At 45.6% G+C, this 23,600-nt stretch overlaps 1 protein-coding gene across 5 annotated transcripts in view; it reads left to right on the top strand.

The window, feature by feature from the left end:
• Positions 1-23,600, top strand: part of LOC142311104 (mitochondrial coenzyme A diphosphatase NUDT8-like) — a 119,693-nt gene that overhangs the window by 34,500 nt on the left and 61,593 nt on the right. For 2 of the 5 annotated variants that reach the window (XM_075349216.1, XM_075349210.1), the window contains exon 1: positions 15,786-15,863. The exons of 2 other annotated variants lie outside the window; for them this stretch is intronic. In XM_075349216.1, the coding sequence (XP_075205331.1) occupies positions 15,804-15,863 (60 nt within the window). In that variant the 5' untranslated portion in view covers positions 15,786-15,803. Of the gene's footprint in view, positions 1-15,778; positions 15,864-16,290; positions 16,571-23,600 lie in introns of those variants that run through there. One more of the 5 variants, XM_075349212.1, reaches the window with a different exon arrangement.

Here is a 23,600-nt window from a genome sequence, read left to right as displayed (position 1 = left end):
ACCATCTCCATATGGTACATGCTAAGTGTCTAATGATGGTCCCAAAACCTCCAACATCCCTCCCAGGTCTTCCAGACAATACCATTCTGTATGGCGGAAAGGGCTAATTATTTTCAGGATGTCCTGAGGACTATAATAAAAACCAATTAATTTTTTCCACAGCGGAAAAACTTTTCCTGCTGACTTTTCTTTACTCCTTTCTGCTTCTATGAGTTCCAGTCCAATAGATGTTTCATTTGAGATATTATTGCTCCCATTGATGGAGTGTTTGGTTTAAGCCACTCACTAAACAAAGCCCAAAGAACCACCACTAAAAATGTGTGGATGTTTCTAGGAATCTTTACTTTGTCTACCATACTCTGAGATTCAGATTCGGGGGGGCGTAATTGGTGGAAGAGCAGAGCCTGTGGTGTTTGTGGAAGTTTCGTTCCCCAACATGCTTGAATCTGGTCCCTACTCACTTCCAATATATTGTTACTTCTGTGCACTCCCACACCCCATGCCACAGATTCGTAAAGGGCACCCCACACTTAGGACACGCTGTAATCCGGCCAGGGCAGTTATGGGAACGCGGGATGTTAAAGCCATACAGCACTGTGTGCATGAGCTTGAAATAAGTCTCCCTCCATCTCTCACACAAGATGGATTTTCTCACCTGTTCCCACCCTTGTAATATTGTCTCCGCTATCTCCCCATCTCCTGTCCACCTCTCCCATGTCCTGAACATTTTGCTCTGTTTTAATTCACCAAATTTGTGCCTCATGGTGCTGTACAATGAGGTGATACTCGCCATTTTGGTGCGCGGGCCTATACTGTCATCTAAGGCATGAAAGACAGATTCCCTCTCCAACTTTCTGAGTCTGGACTGACAAAAAAATGAAGCTGCAGGACCTACATGAAATGCTTCCCGTGTATCTTGAATTTGTCCATAATTTCTTGTGGAGACATCCACCGTTTTTCCACCCGGCACATAATGGACCCCGCTGTCTGCAACTGATCACAGCTCTGATCAATGACCCTCTTAATTTCAGCTCCCTGGGGGAACTCGGGGTGACCAAATATTGGCATATGTTTGGAAACTAGAAAGGGAAGCTGAAAGGCCTTCCTCACTACCTTCCAACATATAATAAAAAGGAGGATCTCACTAACTAGTGTCGTGTATCTAGTCCACTACATGTCTAAATAAAGAGGCGATATTATATTATTATTATTATTATTTATTATTATAGCGCCATTTATTCCATGGCGCTTTACAAGTGAAAGAGGGTATACGTACAACAATCATTAACAGTACAAGACAGACTGGTATAGGAGGAGAGAGGACCCTGCCCGCGAGGGCTCACAGTCTACAGGGAATGGGTGATGGTACAATAGGTGAGGACAGAGCTGGTTGCGCAGTGGTCTACTGGGCTGAGGGCTATTGTAGGTTGTAGGCTTGTTGGAAGAGGTGGGTCTTGAGGTTCCTCTTGAGGTTGAGGTTCCTCTTGAAGCTTTCCACGGTATATTTGGAAAATTAACCCCGCCTTCACTTCTCAGTAGCATCAGTTTTTCTAGTGCAATTCTGGGTCTATTACCTGTCCAAATAAAATGTGTAAAGGCCTTCTTCAGTCTGTTTATGTCTAAATGTTTTAAAATCAAGGGCAGGGTTTGCAAGGGGTATAGGAGCCTGGCAAAGCTAACCATTTTAACCAGGTGACATCTACCCAAAAGAGATATTGGTAAGTGATGCCACCATTGTGGTTCCCAAAAAAATTTTTACCTATAAAGGGTGGTGTAGTTAAGTGAATAGATTTGATCTGGTCTCCTCCCTATCTTTATCCCCAAATACGTTATGTATGACTTTGAGACACGTAGGTCCAGACCTAGCTTGACCCTGAGGTATTTTGTCTCCTAATTCTAGAAGTTCACTTTTGTTGATGTTAATCCTGTACCCCGAATATTCACTGAATTTCTGAATAAAGTCAAAGATCCTCCCCAGCTGCTCTAGTGGTCTCAACAAAAAAAGTATGACGTCATCCGCAAATAGAGCAATCTTAACTTTATCTTTGCCTACTCTGATTCCGTCAAATAGATCTGACTCCTCAATAAATCTAGCAAAGGGTTCCATGGCCAGGTTGAACAGCAATGGTGAGATTGGACATCCCTGTCTGGTCCCCTTGTGCAAGTGAAAAGAATCAGAGAGGAATCCTGGTGTGTGTACTCTAGATGTAGGACTATTGTAGACCCCATCCAAAAATGTTCTAAATTTGCCTTTTAAATTGAACGGGTCCAACGTCGCCCCCAGCCACTCCCAACTAACGTTATCAAATGCTTTCTCTGCATCAAGAGTTAGGAGGGCTGGTCTGTCTCCTAAATGCTGCTGTCGTCCTACCTCATCCAGCACTGCCAAGACTTTTCTTATGTTTTTAACTGCAGCTCTTCCCTTAACAAATCCCACCTGAGCTGGCTTCACCAGTTGGGGAAGCACCATTGCTAAGCGGTCAGCTATTATTTTGGATATAATCTTTTGGTCTAAGTCAATAAGTGAAATAGGTCTATAGGAACCAGCCTCCAAGGGGTCTTTGCCTTGCTTTGGATTTACTTTGATATACGTCTCCTTGGATCTACCTGGAATATCTCCTGTTGTCAAAATGTTGTTGTAGTAAGTAGTCAATACTGGGGAAACCTGTTCCTTGAGTGCTTTGTAAAATTCCCCACTATACCTATCAGGACCGGGTGCCTTTCCATTTTGAAGATGACTTATAGTTTGCTTCACCTCTTCTTCCATTATGTCTGCATTAATTACATCCTGCTGCTCCTGCGTGAGTTTAGGGAGAGACAAGCTGTGGAGGAAGGCTCTAACCTCTGTCGTATTTATGTGTGAGAGTTTGTATAGATCTTTATAAAAGTTTTGTATAGTGGAATTTATTTTTTTGGGATCAGAGGTTACCTTTCCTTGTCCATCTTTTATTCTGACTATGGGGGATACTTGTAACCGTCCCTTTGCCAATTTCGCCAGAAGCTTACCCGCTTTGTTGCCATATCTAAGTAATTCGACCTCTTGCCTAGATCTATACACCTGCTGCCTCCTGTCTATCCACGTCTCATTTGTTTGGTCAGTTTCCAATGTTCTCTGTTTTGAGTTAAGGGGTTCTGTAGGAACTCTGTATAGGCATGTCTGAGTTATGCACTCGATTCAGAATACCCCTCCTTCACTTTTTTCTTGAGTGAAGAGATGTACATTAAAATTCTGCCTCTCAGCACCGTCTTTGCCGTGTTCCAAAACAGAGCAGTTTCATCTACGTGTTCTCTGTTGTCAGATACAAACTCATCCCACCAGCAGCCCAATTTGTCATTGAATCCCTCGTCCTTCATCAGGAGACCTGGAACCCTCCATATAAAATCTGTTCTCTGACCACCCTGTCCGTCAGTTCCATACCCACTGGGGCATGACCTGATATAACCAAATCAAAAATTTCGACCGACTTCAACCTGTTTAATAGACTCTCAGAGGTCAGGAGGTAGTCAATTCTCGACCAGGACTGGTGGACATGGGAAAAGTGAGTAAATTCTCTAGCATCAGGATGCAGCCAGCGCCAGACATCCCTCAGCCCAGTCTGATTGAGTAGAGAGGTGAGTGCGTTCTCCTCTCTCTGGGGGGTCCTACCCTGACTCCTTCTATCTTCCTCTATCCTATGTACTGTATTAAAGTCACCTCCAGTAATTTTCAAGGGAGAATTATCCAGGACAATTTTTTTCTCTATATCTTTAAAAAAGGATTTGTTTGAACTGTTAGGGCCATAAATGTTATATATAGAATAGGTTTCTCTCCCATGGTCTATAGTGACCCGTACCCATCTCCCCTGGTCGTCACACTCCTGAGACAATAATTTAAAAACGAAGTTGCGGGGAACAAAATCACTACCCCTGCATGTCTACCCTGTGCTGCCGATCCCACTACTGTCCCCACTCAGAATCTATTAAGCCTGAAAAAATCCTCTTCCCTTAAGTGAGTCTCCTGAAGTAGGACAATGTCTGGGGAGAATCGTTTAAGGTGCCTCAATATTTTAGAACTTTTGTATGCGGATCGTAGACCCTTTACTTTCCAGGAAATGACAATCATAGGAGTCCCTGTTAGTTTTGGTTACTACCTGTTACTAGATACTTGTGGAAGGGTTAAACAGCATGTGGAGTCTGTCTGTGACTCCTGAATGAAGAAAGGTGTTAAAAAAAAAGAACAAGAAATACACAACAAGGAAATAGATCCTAGGGCAACAATAACTCTAAATTCAAAATGCACTGTGGTGTGTTCCGAACTGCGCGCACCACCAGAAGCGCTATGGACTTCACTTTTTCTGAGATTGGGAAAGGGGTTTGATTACACAAGCATAAGCATATTAGAGAAACTCAACCTGCACCACATGATATGTAGGGAATATCAATCAGGACGACATCTGTATCCCCCAACTATCCCCTCCCAATTTGTCTAAACAGACCACTCCACCTCCTCCCCCACCAAAACCACAGGACACATCCCCAGATGGGGATAGAGGTGATGTGAACAAGCGTCCTCCTCTGGCATGGCAGGCCCCACATGACATGACATAACCCATTCCTGGCCCTCTCCCACCAACCCCCACTTCCTCTCCTCCCGAAAAAAGTTCATTCATTCATTCATTCATTCAATTCATTCAATTAAACCAATATGTCACAAACCACCGGGGGGGTCACTCAGAAATCCCCCGCGCTGGCTACCAGTATGTCACAATCGGGGGGTAACAAGTGGGGGTCACCCCTCCTTTATACCTCCCGACCGACAGACAGAGCACGTGATGCGCTCTCTAGCGCCCCTCTTATAGTCAGGCCAATTATGGAATTGCCCGACAATAAGCAAGGAGGCCGCTATACTACTTATGCCGATTATTGAAGGGTCCCCGGTGAGAGTAGGGTATATATTCCCCCGACCTCCGCGGGCGGAATATATAAAATCTCCCCGAATCTCACTGGCCTCCCCACAATAATCCTTGGCACAAACTCGCTGCCACCAACCGATTTACGGTAACTATTAGCCGAACACACAGACGTGGGATTCAAGATCGAGATAACAGAACAGCCCAAGATTAATTATATAATTTAATCAGCCTAAAGCACACTAGAAACTACAATATATACAATAGGGAATCTACAGAATATACATATGTCAGAGTACAGTTACAATCAAAGCATGGGTTACAAACAGGCATACACAGTTCCAGCAGTTACCTTGTTGCGTCTGGCCACAGGGGGGCGCTGTAGACCAGGTTTCCAGGAACTCCCTCACAGGTCTTTCCCAACCAGGCCCCCGATTCATTCATTCATTCATTATCTTGGTATCATCTCACAAACAGTCCAGACCGTTTTAAGGGAAAGCGGGTAAGGGTATATACTACATCACCATTCACAAGTTATCTCTGGGTTGCTTCACCTATTACGACCTGTTGATCTCTGGGATTTCGGTGACATTGTTCGGTTGTCCCCCTCTGGGTCTCCTCTTCTCTCTGCAGTTTTTGCCGTTTGCAGTATTTTTTCAATGTCTCTTTCGGTGTCCCTTGTCGAGTTGTAGACAATGTTGATGTGACACCTTGGCCGGGCCAGGTAGTCACATATAGGCCCCTGCATTACACCGTTCCTTCACAGGTAACATCAGCCAACCACATAAACCCTAGTCACCCCCCCTTAGGGCCAGAGGACACACCAGTGGGCGTGACCAGGCGGTCGGTGCACGCCCACCCAGGGGTCTAGACAGCCCAGGGCGGGACAAACAACAGTTAGGAGTCTGAGTTCAAGGTCAGAGGAGTGAGGAGCAGGCCTGTGTGTCAGGCCTGGAACTACTGACCGGTACCAGGGTAGGAGCCCTTGTGCCTTTGGCTAGTAGGCAGACGGCGGTCTCCATCTGCAGGAGCCGGGAAGACGGCTCGGTGGAACCGAGGTTGACCGGGACAGGGTTGTAGCCCGCCAGTACCGACCCGGGGAACCGACTCGGAAACCGGAGCACAGAGGGGGGTACTCGGACCCTGAAGCTGGGACCAGAAGCGACTGGAACCGGTTAATTAACCGATTGAGGCCAGGACTAGAGGTCCTGTCCCACCAAAAGTCCCTAATAGAAGACAACAGCCCACCGAGGGGGATAAAAAGGTCACCGCCAAGGCCCATAGATCCTACGGGCCAGCGTCTGCAGGCAAGGGCTCCTTAGGCCACATCCAGCCGGGAGCGGACTCCTGAAGTTTCACACACAGGCAGTCCACCATACTAAAAAGTGCAGGAGAAAGACAGAGACCACCAGCCGGGTAGGGGACCAGAACGCAGCCGGCTGCGGGCACCGACCACCATCACCTTGGTTTACCAGAGACTGGAGTGTTTTCTTGACAGTGAGTACACCAGCACCCTCTGCGGTCGCCCTTCTCCCTGCACCAAAGCCGACCGGGTCCCGGGGCCACCATCCCTACCCACGGAGGGGTTAACAACTTGCTGCACAACATCTCCCCCGGGTGCCCCGTAACAGCAGCGGTGGTGTCCAACCTCACCACACACCGTGGGTGGCGTCACAAACTTAATACGGCTCAGCCCGTACATATACGTCCCCAAATCCATCCATCCCCATTTATTCGGAGTGTCCGCAGGACCCCCGGGTCCGGAGACCCTCGAGCCACACAGCGGAGAGTCCGGACCCGAGCAGCGGCAGGTTGCTGGGCACGGGGGCGGCACATTGACACCATCTTTTTGGAAAATACTCAGTAATGCTGGGTACTGAAGTGTGAAGCTCTTCCTAGATTGATGCAAGTAAAATATATCTTTGTACCGTGTTAGCCAGTAGAGATAAAAAAATTGTTTAAAAGAACAGAGAGTCCTCAGTGGTTGATACCTTTTAATGGCTAACTGAAAAGATGGTAATAATTGCAAGCTTTCGAGACTACTCAGGTCTCTTCATCAGGCATGGTATAACACAAAATCTGAAGAGTCACGTATTTATACACAACAGGACTTAGAATAGTGCAGTAAAAAAAAAAAAAAAAAAAAAAAAAAAAAAAAAGAACAAGTTATATGAAACAGAACTATCTCTATGGCAGGGGGACAAGCTGTTCTAGCCATAAATACTGCTGCAGTTCAGTGTGAAAGTTTTATTGTCCTTTGATAAGGGTCTGGTCCAGGGCTGTGACACGCTCGGATGGTCAGAGGAGCACATCTTTTAACTGATGTAAAAAGACATGAATCCATGAGACACATTCATTCCTTCTCTGAATGTGTCAAAGGTCATCATAAGTTTGTACTCCCATAGTCTCCTGTCTCTCTGGGACTTGAAGTTTCCTTTCAATACCAGCAATTTCATGTCCATGATGCTGTGGTCTGGGTTACAAAAATGTTTGGCCACAGGTAGATCCATCCTTTTTTCTCTAATTGTGTGGCGGTGAGAATTCATCCTTGTCCTGAGCTGTTGTCCTGTCTCCCCTACATACAGACCCCCAGTTGGACATTTGGTACATATAATTAAGTACACCACATTGGTTGTGGTGCAGCTGAACGTACCTGGGATCTTGTAGTCCTGATGTGATCTGGGAATCTTTATCTTGTCCGTTGTCAATATTAATGGACAGGTCTTGCATTTTTTCTGGTTGCAGGGAAATGTTCCTGTTGGTGTTGGAGAGGACAGGGAGCTTCTGACAATGATGCTTCTTAGATTTGGGGGCTGTCTAAAACACAGAAGTGGGGGGTCTGGAAAAATAGATTTTAACCGGGCATCTTTTTGCAGTAATGGTTGTAGTTTCCGTGCAGCTCCTCTAAACACCTCTAGATGTGGATTGTAGGTGACTACAAGAGGGACCCGGTTGTTCTCTTCTTTGGTTTTATAATGTAGAAGATGGTTTCTTGATATTCTGGTGGCTCTTATAATCTGGTTTTCAATTGTTCTTGGGTGGTAGCCTTGATTCAAAAAGGTTTTTCTGAGGCCCTCAAGGTGATTGTCTCTATCTGTACTGTTGGAACATATCCGATTGTACCTGATAGCCTGGCTGTATACAATAGAGTTTTTTATGTGTTTTGGATGAAAACTGTCCCATTTCAGGTATGTTGGACGGTCAATTGGCTTCTTGTACAGGGATGTCTGTATTTCATTGTTCCGTAGTTTAATGATGGTGTCCAAGAAGTTGATTTCCGTGCAGGAGTAGTTGAGTGTTAGGTTGATGGTGGGATGAAACTGATTAAATTGTTCATGGAAGGTCTTCAGCTGCTCCTCAGACTCTGTCCAGATGATTAAAATATCATCAATGTAACGGTAGTAGGCCAGAGGCCTGATAGGACAAGAGGATAAAAAGTCACTCTCAAGCTTGGCCATGAAAAGATTTGCATATTGTGGTGCCATTTTGCTTCCCATTGCAGTCCCAGTCTCCTGTAGATATATGTCATTGTCAAATTCAAAGTAATTATGGGTGAGGATAAATTTTGTAAGCTTCACCACAGAATTGGCATCAGTTCCTGTATTTTCCAGGAAAATTTTGCAAGCATTTAATCCATCCTGGTGTGGAATATTCGAGTACAAGGATTCCACATCCATGGTGGCAAGGATGGTTCCCTCTGGAAGAGGACCTATTGCTGATAGTTTTTTCAATAGGTCAGTAGTGTCCTGGATGTAGCTGGTTGTATCCCTTACCAAGGGTTTAAGGATACCCTCTACCCATCCAGAGACTTGTTCAGTGAGGGTGCCCACACATGAAATGATGGGTCTTCCTGGGTTTCCAGATTTGTGAATTTTGGGAAGCATGTAGAATGTGCCTATTCTTGGACTCACCGGTATCAGTTCATCAGTTCTTATGGATATGTCAGGCAGACAAGAGGCCAACTTGTTAAGTTCCTTGTAATAGTCCTGTGTAGGGTCAGACTCCAATTTCTTATAGTAGCGTGTGTCCATCAGTTGTCTGTGTGCTTCCTTCATGTAGTCTGATTTGTTCATCATGACTATTGCACCCCCCTTGTCTGCAGGTTTAATGATGATTTCTTTGTTGGTTTTCAAAGATTTTATGGCCCTTCTCTCCTGGGCACTGATGTTGGATGGTTGCCTCCTGTGTGTGTCTAGGAAAGTGGATTTTACCAAATGTCTGAAAGTGTCTATATAGTTATCCAGATGAGGGTTGCGTCCTGGTGGAGGTGTCCAATCTGATCTTTTCCTGGTTGTCAAGATCCGTCTTCCTTCAGTCTGGGAGGATTCTGAAACATCTGCATCGCTAAAATATTCCCTCAGACGTAGTCTCCTGAAGTAATCTTCCATGTCGCTGCAGAGTTCAATTTTGTCTAGAGCTTTAGTCGGACAAAATGAGAGTCCTCTAGAAAGCACAGCAACTTCCATTTTGTTTGGTTTGTAATCCGAGAGATTGATAACACAGTTAGATGCTTTTGTGCCTTGAATGAACTTGGTTTCCAAGTTGTCAGGTTTTGGCTTTGTTCTCCACCTGTTTGTATTAAGTCCTGAATTGAGGCGCAGTCTGTGTAGCTTCTTTTCCTTGTTGTGGATCAGAAGGGTTCGTAGTCTGTAGTAGTATTGTTGTACTTCTTGTTCTGTGCTTTCTGGAAGTGTCTTCCTTTGTGTTTCAAATTCCCTCTGGATTTTACTCTTGATGCTGTAGAAGACATGCAAAAGGTGATTCCTTAGTCTCTCAGAAGTCCTGTGACAAAGGTTTTGTGCATAATGGGTATTGTAGGTATGTAGAATTGGGTTTGTAATCCAGAGTCCTTTGGGGATCAGATTCTCCTTTTTGCATTTGGATAAGAAAAATATGTCGCTGTCCAGTTGTGCGCGTTTCTTCAGAAGTGTCTTTAGTTCCATAAAGATGCGGTACATTCTGGTATCCTCCATTTTGATACAAGTAAAATATATCTTTGTACCGTGTTAGCCAGTAGAGATAAAAAAATTGTTTAAAAGAACAGAGAGTCCTCAGTGGTTGATACCTTTTAATGGCTAACTGAAAAGATGGTAATAATTGCAAGCTTTCGAGACTACTCAGGTCTCTTCATCAGGCATGGTATAACACAAAATCTGAAGAGTCACGTATTTATACACAACAGGACTTAGAATAGTGCAGTAAAAAAAAAAAAAAAAAAAAAAAAAAAAAAAAAAAAAAGAACAAGTTATATGAAACAGAACTATCTCTATGGCAGGGGGACAAGCTGTTCTAGCCATAAATACTGCTGCAGTTCAGTGTGAAAGTTTTATTGTCCTTTGATAAGGGTCTGGTCCAGGGCTGTGACACGCTCGGATGGTCAGAGGAGCACATCTTTTAACTGATGTAAAAAGACATGAATCCATGAGACACATTCATTCCTTCTCTGAATGTGTCAAAGGTCATCATAAGTTTGTACTCCCATAGTCTCCTGTCTCTCTGGGACTTGAAGTTTCCTTTCAATACCAGCAATTTCATGTCCATGATGCTGTGGTCTGGGTTACAAAAATGTTTGGCCACAGGTAGATCCATCCTTTTTTCTCTAATTGTGTGGCGGTGAGAATTCATCCTTGTCCTGAGCTGTTGTCCTGTCTCCCCTACATACAGACCCCCAGTTGGACATTTGGTACATATAATTAAGTACACCACATTGGTTGTGGTGCAGCTGAACGTACCTGGGATCTTGTAGTCCTGATGTGATCTGGGAATCTTTATCTTGTCCGTTGTCAATATTAATGGACAGGTCTTGCATTTTTTCTGGTTGCAGGGAAATGTTCCTGTTGGTGTTGGAGAGGACAGGGAGCTTCTGACAATGATGCTTCTTAGATTTGGGGGCTGTCTAAAACACAGAAGTGGGGGGTCTGGAAAAATAGATTTTAACCGGGCATCTTTTTGCAGTAATGGTTGTAGTTTCCGTGCAGCTCCTCTAAACACCTCTAGATGTGGATTGTAGGTGACTACAAGAGGGACCCGGTTGTTCTCTTCTTTGGTTTTATAATGTAGAAGATGGTTTCTTGATATTCTGGTGGCTCTTATAATCTGGTTTTCAATTGTTCTTGGGTGGTAGCCTTGATTCAAAAAGGTTTTTCTGAGGCCCTCAAGGTGATTGTCTCTATCTGTACTGTTGGAACATATCCGATTGTACCTGATAGCCTGGCTGTATACAATAGAGTTTTTTATGTGTTTTGGATGAAAACTGTCCCATTTCAGGTATGTTGGACGGTCAATTGGCTTCTTGTACAGGGATGTCTGTATTTCATTGTTCCGTAGTTTAATGATGGTGTCCAAGAAGTTGATTTCCGTGCAGGAGTAGTTGAGTGTTAGGTTGATGGTGGGATGAAACTGATTAAATTGTTCATGGAAGGTCTTCAGCTGCTCCTCAGACTCTGTCCAGATGATTAAAATATCATCAATGTAACGGTAGTAGGCCAGAGGCCTGATAGGACAAGAGGATAAAAAGTCACTCTCAAGCTTGGCCATGAAAAGATTTGCATATTGTGGTGCCATTTTGCTTCCCATTGCAGTCCCAGTCTCCTGTAGATATATGTCATTGTCAAATTCAAAGTAATTATGGGTGAGGATAAATTTTGTAAGCTTCACCACAGAATTGGCATCAGTTCCTGTATTTTCCAGGAAAATTTTGCAAGCATTTAATCCATCCTGGTGTGGAATATTCGAGTACAAGGATTCCACATCCATGGTGGCAAGGATGGTTCCCTCTGGAAGAGGACCTATTGCTGATAGTTTTTTCAATAGGTCAGTAGTGTCCTGGATGTAGCTGGTTGTATCCCTTACCAAGGGTTTAAGGATACCCTCTACCCATCCAGAGACTTGTTCAGTGAGGGTGCCCACACATGAAATGATGGGTCTTCCTGGGTTTCCAGATTTGTGAATTTTGGGAAGCATGTAGAATGTGCCTATTCTTGGACTCACCGGTATCAGTTCATCAGTTCTTATGGATATGTCAGGCAGACAAGAGGCCAACTTGTTAAGTTCCTTGTAATAGTCCTGTGTAGGGTCAGACTCCAATTTCTTATAGTAGCGTGTGTCCATCAGTTGTCTGTGTGCTTCCTTCATGTAGTCTGATTTGTTCATCATGACTATTGCACCCCCCTTGTCTGCAGGTTTAATGATGATTTCTTTGTTGGTTTTCAAAGATTTTATGGCCCTTCTCTCCTGGGCACTGATGTTGGATGGTTGCCTCCTGTGTGTGTCTAGGAAAGTGGATTTTACCAAATGTCTGAAAGTGTCTATATAGTTATCCAGATGAGGGTTGCGTCCTGGTGGAGGTGTCCAATCTGATCTTTTCCTGGTTGTCAAGATCCGTCTTCCTTCAGTCTGGGAGGATTCTGAAACATCTGCATCGCTAAAATATTCCCTCAGACGTAGTCTCCTGAAGTAATCTTCCATGTCGCTGCAGAGTTCAATTTTGTCTAGAGCTTTAGTCGGACAAAATGAGAGTCCTCTAGAAAGCACAGCAACTTCCATTTTGTTTGGTTTGTAATCCGAGAGATTGATAACACAGTTAGATGCTTTTGTGCCTTGAATGAACTTGGTTTCCAAGTTGTCAGGTTTTGGCTTTGTTCTCCACCTGTTTGTATTAAGTCCTGAATTGAGGCGCAGTCTGTGTAGCTTCTTTTCCTTGTTGTGGATCAGAAGGGTTCGTAGTCTGTAGTAGTATTGTTGTACTTCTTGTTCTGTGCTTTCTGGAAGTGTCTTCCTTTGTGTTTCAAATTCCCTCTGGATTTTACTCTTGATGCTGTAGAAGACATGCAAAAGGTGATTCCTTAGTCTCTCAGAAGTCCTGTGACAAAGGTTTTGTGCATAATGGGTATTGTAGGTATGTAGAATTGGGTTTGTAATCCAGAGTCCTTTGGGGATCAGATTCTCCTTTTTGCATTTGGATAAGAAAAATATGTCGCTGTCCAGTTGTGCGCGTTTCTTCAGAAGTGTCTTTAGTTCCATAAAGATGCGGTACATTCTGGTATCCTCCATTTTGATACAAGTAAAATATATCTTTGTACCGTGTTAGCCAGTAGAGATAAAAAAATTGTTTAAAAGAACAGAGAGTCCTCAGTGGTTGATACCTTTTAATGGCTAACTGAAAAGATGGTAATAATTGCAAGCTTTCGAGACTACTCAGGTCTCTTCATCAGGCATGGTATAACACAAAATCTGAAGAGTCACGTATTTATACACAACAGGACTTAGAATAGTGCAGTAAAAAAAAAAAAAAAAAAAAAGAACAAGTTATATGAAACAGAACTATCTCTATGGCAGGGGGACAAGCTGTTCTAGCCATAAATACTGCTGCAGTTCAGTGTGAAAGTTTTATTGTCCTTTGATAAGGGTCTGGTCCAGGGCTGTGACACGCTCGGATGGTCAGAGGAGCACATCTTTTAACTGATGTAAAAAGACATGAATCCATGAGACACATTCATTCCTTCTCTGAATGTGTCAAAGGTCATCATAAGTTTGTACTCCCATAGTCTCCTGTCTCTCTGGGACTTGAAGTTTCCTTTCAATACCAGCAATTTCATGTCCATGATGCTGTGGTCTGGGTTACAAAAATGTTTGGCCACAGGTAGATCCATCCTTTTTTCTCTAATTGTGTGGCGGTGAGAATTCATCCTTGTCCTGAGCTGTTGTCCTGTCTCCCCTACATACAGACCCCCAGTTGGACATTTGGTACATATAATTAAGTACACCACATTGGTTGTGGTGCAGCTGAACGTACCTGTCCATTAATATTGACAACGGACAAGATAAAGATTCCCAGATCACATCAGGACTACAAGATCCCAGGTACGTTCAGCTGCACCACAACCAATGTGGTGTACTTAATTATATGTACCAAATGTCCAACTGGGGGTCTGTATGTAGGGGAGACAGGACAACAGCTCAGGACAAGGATGAATTCTCACCGCCACACAATTAGAGAAAAAAGGATGGATCTACCTGTGGCCAAACATTTTTGTAACCCAGACCACAGCATCATGGACATGAAATTGCTGGTATTGAAAGGAAACTTCAAGTCCCAGAGAGACAGGAGACTATGGGAGTACAAACTTATGATGACCTTTGACACATTCAGAGAAGGAATGAATGTGTCTCATGGATTCATGTCTTTTTACATCAGTTAAAAGATGTGCTCCTCTGACCATCCGAGCGTGTCACAGCCCTGGACCAGACCCTTATCAAAGGACAATAAAACTTTCACACTGAACTGCAGCAGTATTTATGGCTAGAACAGCTTGTCCCCCTGCCATAGAGATAGTTCTGTTTCATATAACTTGTTCTTTTTTTTTTTTTTTTTTTTTTTTTTTTTTTTTTACTGCACTATTCTAAGTCCTGTTGTGTATAAATACGTGACTCTTCAGATTTTGTGTTATACCATGCCTGATGAAGAGACCTGAGTAGTCTCGAAAGCTTGCAATTATTACCATCTTTTCAGTTAGCCATTAAAAGGTATCAACCACTGAGGACTCTCTGTTCTTTTAAACAATTTTTTTAGATTGATGCAGAGACACACATATTTTGCTGAAAGCTCTTCACTTGGCCACATCTGCAGAATAATCCTCGAACAGAAGAAGTTTCATTCCTCTTATGATCAATGGTTGGGTTATCTTTTTGTAGGTCCTTATTATGTCAAACTTGTCGTTGTTGTATAAAAATTTCATGATCACTTGGCGTGGTCTTTTTTTTTTATATAGTGCTAACATATTCCGCAGCGCTTTAGATACATCAGGAACACTGTCCCCATTGGGGCACACAATCTAAATTGCCTATTTGTATGTCTTTGGCGTGTGGGAGGAAGCCGGAGTACCCGGTGGAAACCCACGCAAACACGGGGAGAACATACAAACTCCTTGCAGATGTTGTCCTTAGTGGGATTTGAACCCAGGACCCCAGCAAGATTGCAGTGCTAACCACTGAGCCACCGTGCTGCCCCCCGTGGTCTTGTCTGATCACCAGATTTTTGGGCATGAGAGCGTAGGTCTGGGCCCACCCTGTGAACCCTTTCGACTCTACAGTCTCTATTAATTCCCAGAGCCGCCGGGAGATCTCTTTCACATAAGCGTTGAAGTTCGGCTACGTGAACCGCTTCAGATAGCCCCACCATTCTCAGGTTGCTCTGCCTGGACCTATTCTCAAGATCTTCAACCTTTTCCGCTAGGCGTTTCGTTTCTGCGACCGTTTCCTCTAACTGTGAGGACAGTTGTTTGTTATCTTCTTCCAGGGATGACACACTCTGTTCCATCTCCTCTATTTGTCCTTTATGTTTGTTTAATTGCCCCTGAAAGTTGTGGAGGGCATGCTGGATAGCTTTCTCTATGGTTTTCTGGATCTCTGGCATGATATTAGCTGCAACCTCTGTTGCCATTGTTTTAAAGTCTACCATTTACTTCTTTGTTGCTGTCAGAGTGTTAGGCAGATTCACTCACAAAGGCATTGTGAAGTGGTTGAGATATATCAACAGGGACTTGTTCTTCCAGGGAACTCGGTGCCATTTCTTCCTCCCCTTCGCTGCTGGCCCTGTCTCTTACGCGAGAGTAGTCCATTTTTTGTGCACTACGTAGGAGGTACCACTCCATAAAACACAGGTCTGTAAGTTGCAAAAGCACTGTCCCTTTAACGAGGGAAGACAACAAATTGTAGTGTGAGGGTCTTAGTATATGAGTGGCTTAATGCCAGCTCCTTCAGAAGCCAGCAATCAATTTATAAGATGCAGTTCTCAATGATGGCCACTAGAGGGAGGCAGTGTCCTGCAGATGGCTCAGTATGAGATGCACTATATTGTTTCACCCACTAGATGTCTCACTTCCTGCTTCCCGGGGATCCAGCAGTCTGGCAGGAATGCAGCTTTCTCTGCCCTCCAGACCTCCAGCAGTCCTCAGGACTCTCTCTTCAGCACAGGTGAGGGCACTACTTAGCACAATCTAGGGGGGCAGAGGGACACCGGTGGGGACCTCAACCAGCAGTTCAGTGATCCGTGCTACCCGAGCGGGGGGAGCGTGGACCGCCCCGACCTACCCCTGATCCAGTCTCTATCCCTGGCCTCAGCTCTTAATGGCAGGCTCCAGCCCAGCACTGCTGTGTTCTGTCTTCCTCGCTGTAATCTGACCAGAGCGAGGGATATCAGCGGCAGTCTCCACAGCAGGAGTCCTGGGTCAGGGGATCCTCCGGTCTCTACCCCGGTATGTCTGCCAGACCCTCAATCTGTCTCTCACCCAGCTTTTTGTCAGGGAGTCTCTTGCAGAGGCAGCTATCCCCCAGCAGCTGTGTCTTTGGGGTGTCGAATGGGCACAGATCCGTCCCTGATTCTTAGTATGATCTCTTGCAGGTGCAGGAGCTCCTCACCACACGTCCTACATCCTCAGCGCCGGATAGGAAGTCCGTTCCTAGGATTTTGACTGGCTCTGATCTCAGCAACACCAAAGAACAGGGATCCGTAACCAAGGAGGACTTGGATACTGTGCTGAAGGGCAGATTGCACAATACCCTGTCACGACCTGATAGGCCAGGGCGTCACATCTGCTGATCAGGTTACTGGAGCCCTTAGTAACTGGGGGAGGTGACCTTGGACATATAGATACGTCCAAGGTTGTGAAGGTGTTAAAGGGGTATGTATTCCCATCTCCAAAATCCTATCCCAATATGTAGTGTAAAAATATTCACAAATATCTCCAATTAGAAATGTAATATAGATCTCCCGATTAGCTATGTTGCCTACCTCATGTGCAAGGCATTATAGTAGTTTAGATATTTTTACGAATGGATACAAAAAGGAATTGAGGACTCTAAAATGATAATGTAGAAAGTATAGATTTATTAGAATTGCAATCCAAATAATTGACGTTTTGGTCTAATAAGACCTCCTTGAGCTGGATTGCTAAGGAGGTTAACACAAAAGCAATGATGAGGGTATAGAGCAAAGTGAGAAGGGGATAACTGCCCTGATGAGGAGCGCACATCACCAGGGTGGTTATCCCCTTCTCACTTTGCACTATGCCCACATCATTGTATGACGCCCTGGCAAAACCAGGTAGTCACAAATAGACCCCCGCACAACACCTTCCCTCACTAAGGTAACACACAGCTGACCTGAAACCCTAGTCACCCCCCCCCCCTCAGGGCAAGACAGGCAAACCAGTGGGCCAGACCAGGCGGTTGGGAACACCCACCTAGGGGTCTAGACAGCCCAGGGCAGGAAAACAAGGAGTCTGAGCTGAGAGTTCAAGTTGAGAGGAGTGGAGGCTGGGGGCTAGGTGTAGCCCCAGCAGGAGGAGGAAGCTGAAGTTGAATGGTGCCAGGGTAGGAGCCCTGGTGCCTTGGCTAGGTGGCAGACGGTGGTCTCCATCAGCAGGAGACGGGAAGACGGAGCGGTAGCTCTGAGGAGGACCGGAGAAGGGTTGGAGCCCGCCGGTACCGACACTGGAGACCCGTGACCGGAAACCGTGCACACAGGGGGTACTCGGACCCTGAAGCTAGGACCGAAACCAGCGGCTTAGCTAATTAACCGATTGAGACCAGGATTATAGGTACTGTCCCACCCAAAGACCCTAAAGAAGACAACAGACAACCAATAGGGATAAGGCCACTGCCAGGGACCCATAGATCTCACGGGCCAGCGTCTGGGGGCAAGGTTCTTTAGGCCCACATCCAGCCGGCAGTGGACTCCTGAGTTCCAGACCAGAAAGTCCAAATACACAAACAGTGCAGAGGAAGGGATAGAGACCACCAACCGGGTGGGGGACCAGAATACAACCCGGCCGCGGCGGCCGGCCACCAGCACCTTGGTTTGCCAAAAGACTCGTGTGGTTTCTTTAATAGTGAGTAATAACTGTTTCCCTGCTCCGTCCGGGCGTGAAAGTCCCTGCCACTACCATACCCTGCACAGAGACAGTGGGCCCCGGGGCAACCGTCCCTACCCACGGAGGGGTTAACATCCAGCTGCCGTTCCACCGCCCCCGGATGCCCCATCACAGCAACGGTGGTGTCCCACTTCACCACAGACCGTGGGTGGCGTCACGAACACTTTATCCTTAACCCCGTACAAATATGTCCCCCTTTTATTCAGAGTGACCGCGAGACCCCCGGGTCCGGAGACCCTCGAGCCACCCACCAGAAGGTCCGGATCCGAGCAGCTGGCACGGGGGCGGCACAATTGCCTTTTTCTTCATTCCCTTAGCAATCCATTTGAATTAATCCTTATTTTTAGACCAAAACGTCATTTATTTACCGTAGATTGAAATTCTAATAAATCTACACTTTCTGCGTTATTATTTTGGTGTACTCGATTCCTTTTCTTATCTGTACATGGAATGGTATCCTATCCAGGCACCCGAGTTTACAGAGGGATGTACTGTATATCCCAAGTTCATTTTTCTATAGACAAACTGGAAAACCATAATAAATCAAGAGCACAAGTAATAAAAGTATACAGCTAATACATCTAATATGAAGACCTCAGCTGCAGTCACTGTAAAGCGTAGAATTATAATTACATTCAAAATAACCTGTAACTTTCATCAGCATAAAAAAAAAAAAAAAAAAAAATTAGACATCAAATTTTTTTTACAGACAGGGTAAAAAATGTGTGGCGCCCCTGACCTGGTCAGGCACCACTGAGTACTGCACCCTTGCAGGGACATTGCTTCCAGGTGACTCCAAAGGCCAGAACGAGGTGTGTACGCACAGACACATAGCAACCAGGTCTCCCACACCCAGGGCCGGCCTTAGCCTGAATGGTGCCCTGTGCAAAACTGCCCTTTGGTGACCCCCCCCACTGATTTTTTACCCAGTTTCCAGGAAACAAATGAGGACCAGAGGCCATTTTTTTTATATCCTAAGAAAATTGATTTCTTCAAATATACAATAAAGTCCTCCAGATTTGTGCTGGAGAATCTGCTTCTCAAATCCACATTAATTCACCACATCTGAAATTACTCTTATTGGGGGGGTCTTCTCATCTCATACATGCTGTATGCCTGGATATTACATTATGGATGGTACATATGAATCCCCCCAATGGGGCGCACATGTATCTGGAGAATGAAGCACTGCCGCTCTTCGTGAAGAGATGTTATAAATTCCTATACATTTAGAGCGGCACAGGTCATGGTCCCATTGGTGGGATCCTGGGGATAAATGTACCAGATGATACCAGACAAGGCACCATGGAGCCGGAGGCCGATGCTGTGTGTACTCCGGACCAAAAAGTCCAAAATACAAATGTTAAAGGGGAATGTAAGAAATTAGAAAAAAGCTCTGCTTTATACATAATAAAGAGTCCTCATGTTATATGTGTCACTGCCTCTCAGCTCCACTGACCTGAACACACTGAGGTGCAGCACCACATACACACCATAAGGATGGGGGGGTGTTGTGTATGTGTCGCTGCCTCTCAGCTCCACTACCCTGAGCAGACTGAGGTGCAGCACCACATACTCACCATAAGGATGGGGGGCGCTGTGTATGTGTCGCTGCCTCTCAGCTAAAATGACCTGAACAGACTGAGGTGCAGCACCACATACACACCATGAGGATGGGGGGCGCTGTGTATGTGTCACTGCCTCTCAGCTCCACTGACCTGAACAGACTGAGGTGCAGCATCACATGCACACCATGAGGGAGGGGCATGGTGTATGGAAGAACTATGGCATATATACTGTAATCCCTTTATTAACCAGTCTGGGTTCACCCCATTTGGCAATGCTGCAAATACTTTTGATGGAAAATTTGTAAGATAAACCCACGCCGAATGATGTAATATTCTGCAGAACTTCATAATGCACACCTCAGCTGCTGCAGAACTTCATCATACACACCTCAGATGCTACAGAACCTCATCATTCCCACCTCAGCTGCTGCAGAACCCCATAATACACATCTCAGCTGCTGCAGAACCCCATAATACACACCCCAGCTGCCGCAGGACCTCATCATACAAACCTCAGCTGCTGCAGAACCGCATAATACAAGTCAGCTGCTACAGAATCTCATAATACACCTCAGCTGCTGCAGAACCTCATAATACACCTCAGCTGCTGCAGAACCCCATAATACACCTCAGCTGCTGCAGAACCTCATAATGCACAACTCAGCTGCTGCAGAACCTCATAATACACCTCAGCTGCTGACGATGCATTACACTGATAGAATGGCCTTCATAATGACACTAAGGCTAAATTCACACAGGACATCTTTTGTTGCAATTTTTAGGTCACAAAGATGCCCCTGCATGCACTTCCTTCTCCCAGCAAAGTCTATGGGATTTCTCTTTTGCTGTCCACACTAGGCATCTTTTGTTGCCTGCGTTTTTGAAGATGCAGCTGTCAGTTCTTTTTGCGTTTTCGTTTTTGAACCCTTCCAGTCAATAGATTAGACTTAAAAACCGCATTGGGCAAAACGCGGTAAAATTGTGTCAAAAACACATTGCGTTTTTTTATGGGTTTTTGCCGGGGTGCGTTTTTGGTGCATTCTTGGGACAAAAACGCTGCATATTTGTGGTAAAAAAGATGCCCCGTGTTAACATCCCCTAAACCATTCCATGTGATGTGCAGACAGCAGTGACGCCATGTAACATATGAGACTGCAATGTTATTTTCTACCAGGTAAGGAATCTGACCGCTGATTCCTGCACGACCCCCGCGTGGAAGGAATCAGACACCGGCTCCATTATTGCAGTCCTGTATATTTTACTCTGATGCTTCCACATTTCAGATAAAACACATTTTATCTCTGCCGAGGACGATGCAGTCAGGATGAGGCGTCCGGGAGGCCGGTGCCCAATGTCTTCTCCCTGCTCTGCTGCCCTGGACTGACCGGTGTCTCCCCTGTGTCTGACATTCTGCACATTGACTGGTCGAACCCCCAAAATGTGTAATATACACTGTTAGGATTTCATTTGCCAATTTGAGTGGTCGTGTGATCGCTCACCAGTGATTTGCAGACTGGGGGTCATCTGCAGAATGACGTCTCCTCCTACTTCTCTCATTGTTATCATTTTCTCATTGTTATAATTTTCAATTTGAGAGAAAAATGGAGAAGACGTCATTCGGCAGATGACCACACATTGCAAATCACAAATGAGCGATCAGGTGACAACTACTCGAATCGGCAAGTGAAATCCTAACAGAGTGCACATTACACACCTATAGGATATGGCAGGTCAATATTCAGAATTACATTACATTACACACTATACGTGACAGGTACAGGGCATATGTAATGTGTATAATCTAATATATAACGCTGAGTGTATATATGTGTGTACATGTATGTGTGTGTGTGTGTGTGTGTGTGTGTGTGTATGTATGTATGTATGTATGTGTGCATGTCCGTTAAAGGAATCTGCACCGTCGCATTTAGAATCACAACATTTTGCACAGACGCCTCATGTGACCCAAGGAACGTCATAGACTATGTTTTGAGGGGAAAATTTAACCCCGCACTTTACAGTTATTTGCCGAAAAACCTGCTTACATTAAAATCAATAGAGCTGGGAGTTACAGGTCATTAATAGAGCTGTAATTGGTTGCTATAGGCAACAAAGGGCATTCTTAGTATAAGACAAGTAATGTGTCAGATAATATGATGTTGATAGACAAACACAGAGACACAGACACACAGAGACAGAGACACACAGATAGACAGAGACACAGAGAGACTGATATAGAGACAGACACACAGAGACACAGAGAGACTGATATAGAGACAGACACACAGAGACACACAGATTGATACAGAGACACACAGGGACACAGAGTCTGATACAGAGACAGACACAGAAACACAGAGACACAAAGAGAAACACACACACAGAGACTGATGCAGAGACACACACAGAGACAGACTAATACAGAGACTGATACAGAGGCACACAGAGACATAGACACACAAAGACTGATAACTGATACAGAGGCACAGAGAAAGAGACAAAGACACAGACAGAGATACACAGAGACAGACAAACACAGAGACTCCCAAAGACAGAGACACACAGACAGAGACAAACAGACACGCAGAGACAGAGACACACAGACACACATACAGAGACATGGACACCCACAGAAACACAGACACACACAGAAACACAGACACACACAGAAACACAGACACACAGAGACACATTCACACAGAGACACACAGACAGAGACACAGAGACAGACAGACACAGAGGCAGAGACAGGCACATAGTCAGAGATACACAGAGACAGACACACACAGAGACCCACAAAGACACGCAGAGACACGCAGAGACAGAGACACAAAGAGACACAGATATAGACACAGAGACACACATAGATAGAGATACACAGAGACAGAGAGAGGGAGACAGACAGACACAAAGGGACTCAGAGGGTGGGAGAGAGGGAGAGAGAGTGAGACAATTACCGTACTTTCCCGGACACCGCCAGGTACTACAGCTAGTAAATATATATATGAATCTATTACCCCCTACACATGCTCTGCACCCACTCTGGCCGCAGCTGCTGGGCCCACTGCTATCACGTCCCAGGCTCCCCCTGATGTCATTACACTTATCCAGGGCCCACAGCTGCAGAGCAAGGGCGAAACAGAGAGCCAGTGGCCAACTGCTCCTCAATGGTTTTCAACCATGCATCCGAGAAAATAGCAATGGCCCCCATCACCGACAGGCCCAGTCATTTTGCCACTGCATAAATTACACCATATACATGACACATACATAGATACTATAGAAAAGATTGATGGGTTGGACTGGGGTGTCTGGAGTCCATAAGAGGAGTTAACTCTAGAGGCCACACAACAACTATATGCAAATAGCTGCAGGAGCCCCCACACAGCCTCCTATGCACAGCAGGTGCCCCCACACAGCTTCCTATACACAGCAGGAGCCCCCACACAGCCTCCTGCACACAGCAGGTGCCCCACACATCCTATTACACAGAGAAGGAGCCCTCATACAGCCTCCTATGCACAACAGGAGCCCCCACACAGCTTCCTGTGCACAACAGGAGCCCCCACACAGCCTCCTATGCACAGCAGGAGCCCCCACACAGCCTCCTATACACAGCAGGTGCCCCCACACATCCTATTACACAAAGAAGGAGCCCTCACACGGCCTCCTATGCACAACAGGAGCCCCCACACAGCCTCCTATACACAGCAGGAGCCCCCACACAGCCTCCTGCACACAGCAGGTGCCCCCACACATCCTATTACACAGAAAAGGAACCCTCACACAGCCTCCTATGCACAACAGGAGCCCCCACACAGCCTCCTATACACAGCAGGAGCCCCCACACATCCTCCTGCACACAGCAAGAGCCCCCACACATCCTATTACACGGAGAAGGAGCCCTCACACAGCCTCCTATGCACAACAGGAGCCCCCACACAGCCTCTTATACACAGCAGGAGCCCCAACACAGCCTCCTGCGCACAGCAGGTGCCCCCACACATCCTATTACACAGTGAAGGAGCCCCCACACAGCCTCCTATACACAGCAGGAGTCCCCACACAGCCTCCTATACACAGCAGGAGCTCCCACACAGCCTCCTATACACAGCAGGAGCCCCCACACAGCCTCCTATACACAGCAGGTGCCCCCACACATCCTATTACACAGAGAAGGAGCCCTCACACAGCCTGGTATACACAACAGG

The sequence above is a fragment of the Anomaloglossus baeobatrachus genome, chromosome 5 (genome assembly GCF_048569485.1).
Source record: "Anomaloglossus baeobatrachus isolate aAnoBae1 chromosome 5, aAnoBae1.hap1, whole genome shotgun sequence".
Taxonomy (NCBI): domain Eukaryota; kingdom Metazoa; phylum Chordata; class Amphibia; order Anura; family Aromobatidae; genus Anomaloglossus; species Anomaloglossus baeobatrachus.
Note: the sequence above shows the minus strand (reverse complement) of the source record. Positions and strands in the feature narration are given on the sequence as shown.